Source organism: Ailuropoda melanoleuca, unplaced genomic scaffold, assembly GCF_002007445.2.
Source record: "Ailuropoda melanoleuca isolate Jingjing unplaced genomic scaffold, ASM200744v2 unplaced-scaffold25280, whole genome shotgun sequence".
Taxonomy (NCBI): Eukaryota; Metazoa; Chordata; class Mammalia; order Carnivora; family Ursidae; genus Ailuropoda; species Ailuropoda melanoleuca.
In genome coordinates, this window is record NW_023195260.1 from 1 (window position 1) to 1,138 (window position 1,138).

The 1,138-nt window shown below is 50.2% G+C and overlaps 1 gene segment (V, D, J or C); it reads right to left on the reverse strand.

Moving 5' to 3' along the window:
- Positions 1 to 387: 387 nt before the first annotated feature.
- On the reverse strand, positions 388 to 920 carry LOC105235222 (the record flags this gene model as incomplete). The annotated part of the segment is given in 2 exon segments: positions 388 to 698; positions 802 to 920. Coding segments are annotated over 2 exon segments (357 nt in total), but the record flags the coding sequence as incomplete, so codon positions are not given.
- Positions 921 to 1,138: the final 218 nt, after the last annotated feature.

Sequence of the window (1,138 nt, forward strand, 5' to 3'; positions counted from 1 at the left end):
ACTGAGTGCAGCTGGGATTCCTGTGAAGGTTCAGCTGATGAGCATCAGGATATTTGTAATTCGTTGGTATTTAGGGACAGGACTAAACAATGTGAGTGAGTCTGTATTTTGTGTTTTTTTCTATACCCGTATTCACATTAAATTATTTTCTAAGTCAGAGAGTGAAGAGGTGAGCACAGCATCATGTCTGAGGAGAGGGTCCCTGGGGGCAACTGCTCTATGGAGAGGAAGCCCCAGACCCTGACAGGAAACCTGCCCACAACCTCCATCTGCAGCTGCTCCTGGGGCTTAAGGACAGAATTGGTGACTAGTGCGCCCCCCCCCCTGCTGGTCCAGATCCCCTTGTACAGTGAGATTTGTGTCTGGGCTCACACGATGTCCCCTCACTGTGTCCTTTGCGCAGTAATACACGGCCGTGTCGTGGGCTCTCAGGCTGTTCATCTGCAGATAGAGCGTGTTCTTGCCGTTGTCCCTGGAGATGGTGAATCGGCCCTTCATGGAGTCTGGGTAGTATGTGCTACCACCACTATAGCTAATGTATATGACCCACTGCATCCCCTTCCCTGGAGCCTGGCGGACCCAGCTCATGCTGTAACTACTGAAGGTGAATCCAGAGGCTGCACAGGAGAGTCTCAGGGACCCCCCAGGCTTCACCAGGTCTCCGCCAGACTCCACCAGCTGCACCTCACACTGGACACCTTCAATCACAAGACATCCTAGTCAGGAAACTGTCACACACCCCCTGTTTGTCTCCCTCAGATCCACTCACATACTCCATGTCTCTTGTTCAGCATGAGTTACCTTTTAAAAGAGTAAGAAGGAAAACCCAGCCGAGCACAGACTCCATGGTGAGCTCTCTGTGTTCTGTCCTGATACTGATTGGAACACCTGGAAACCCTGGGGCTGGGGTTCCTCTCCCAGCTGCAGAGTCAGTGTTGGGCTGTTTTAATCAGCAGAGGGAGGGTCCTATTTGCATGTCCTCTGACTATATATTCACCTTAGGATCTATGCTGACTTAGAGGCCAGTAAGCGGAGCAGAGTGGACAGCCTTTGTTTTGGTGATACTGACCACTTTTTTTTTTAATATGACTTTTTATTTTATAACTTTCCCATGTATGTACGTGGCCTGCTTGTGCGA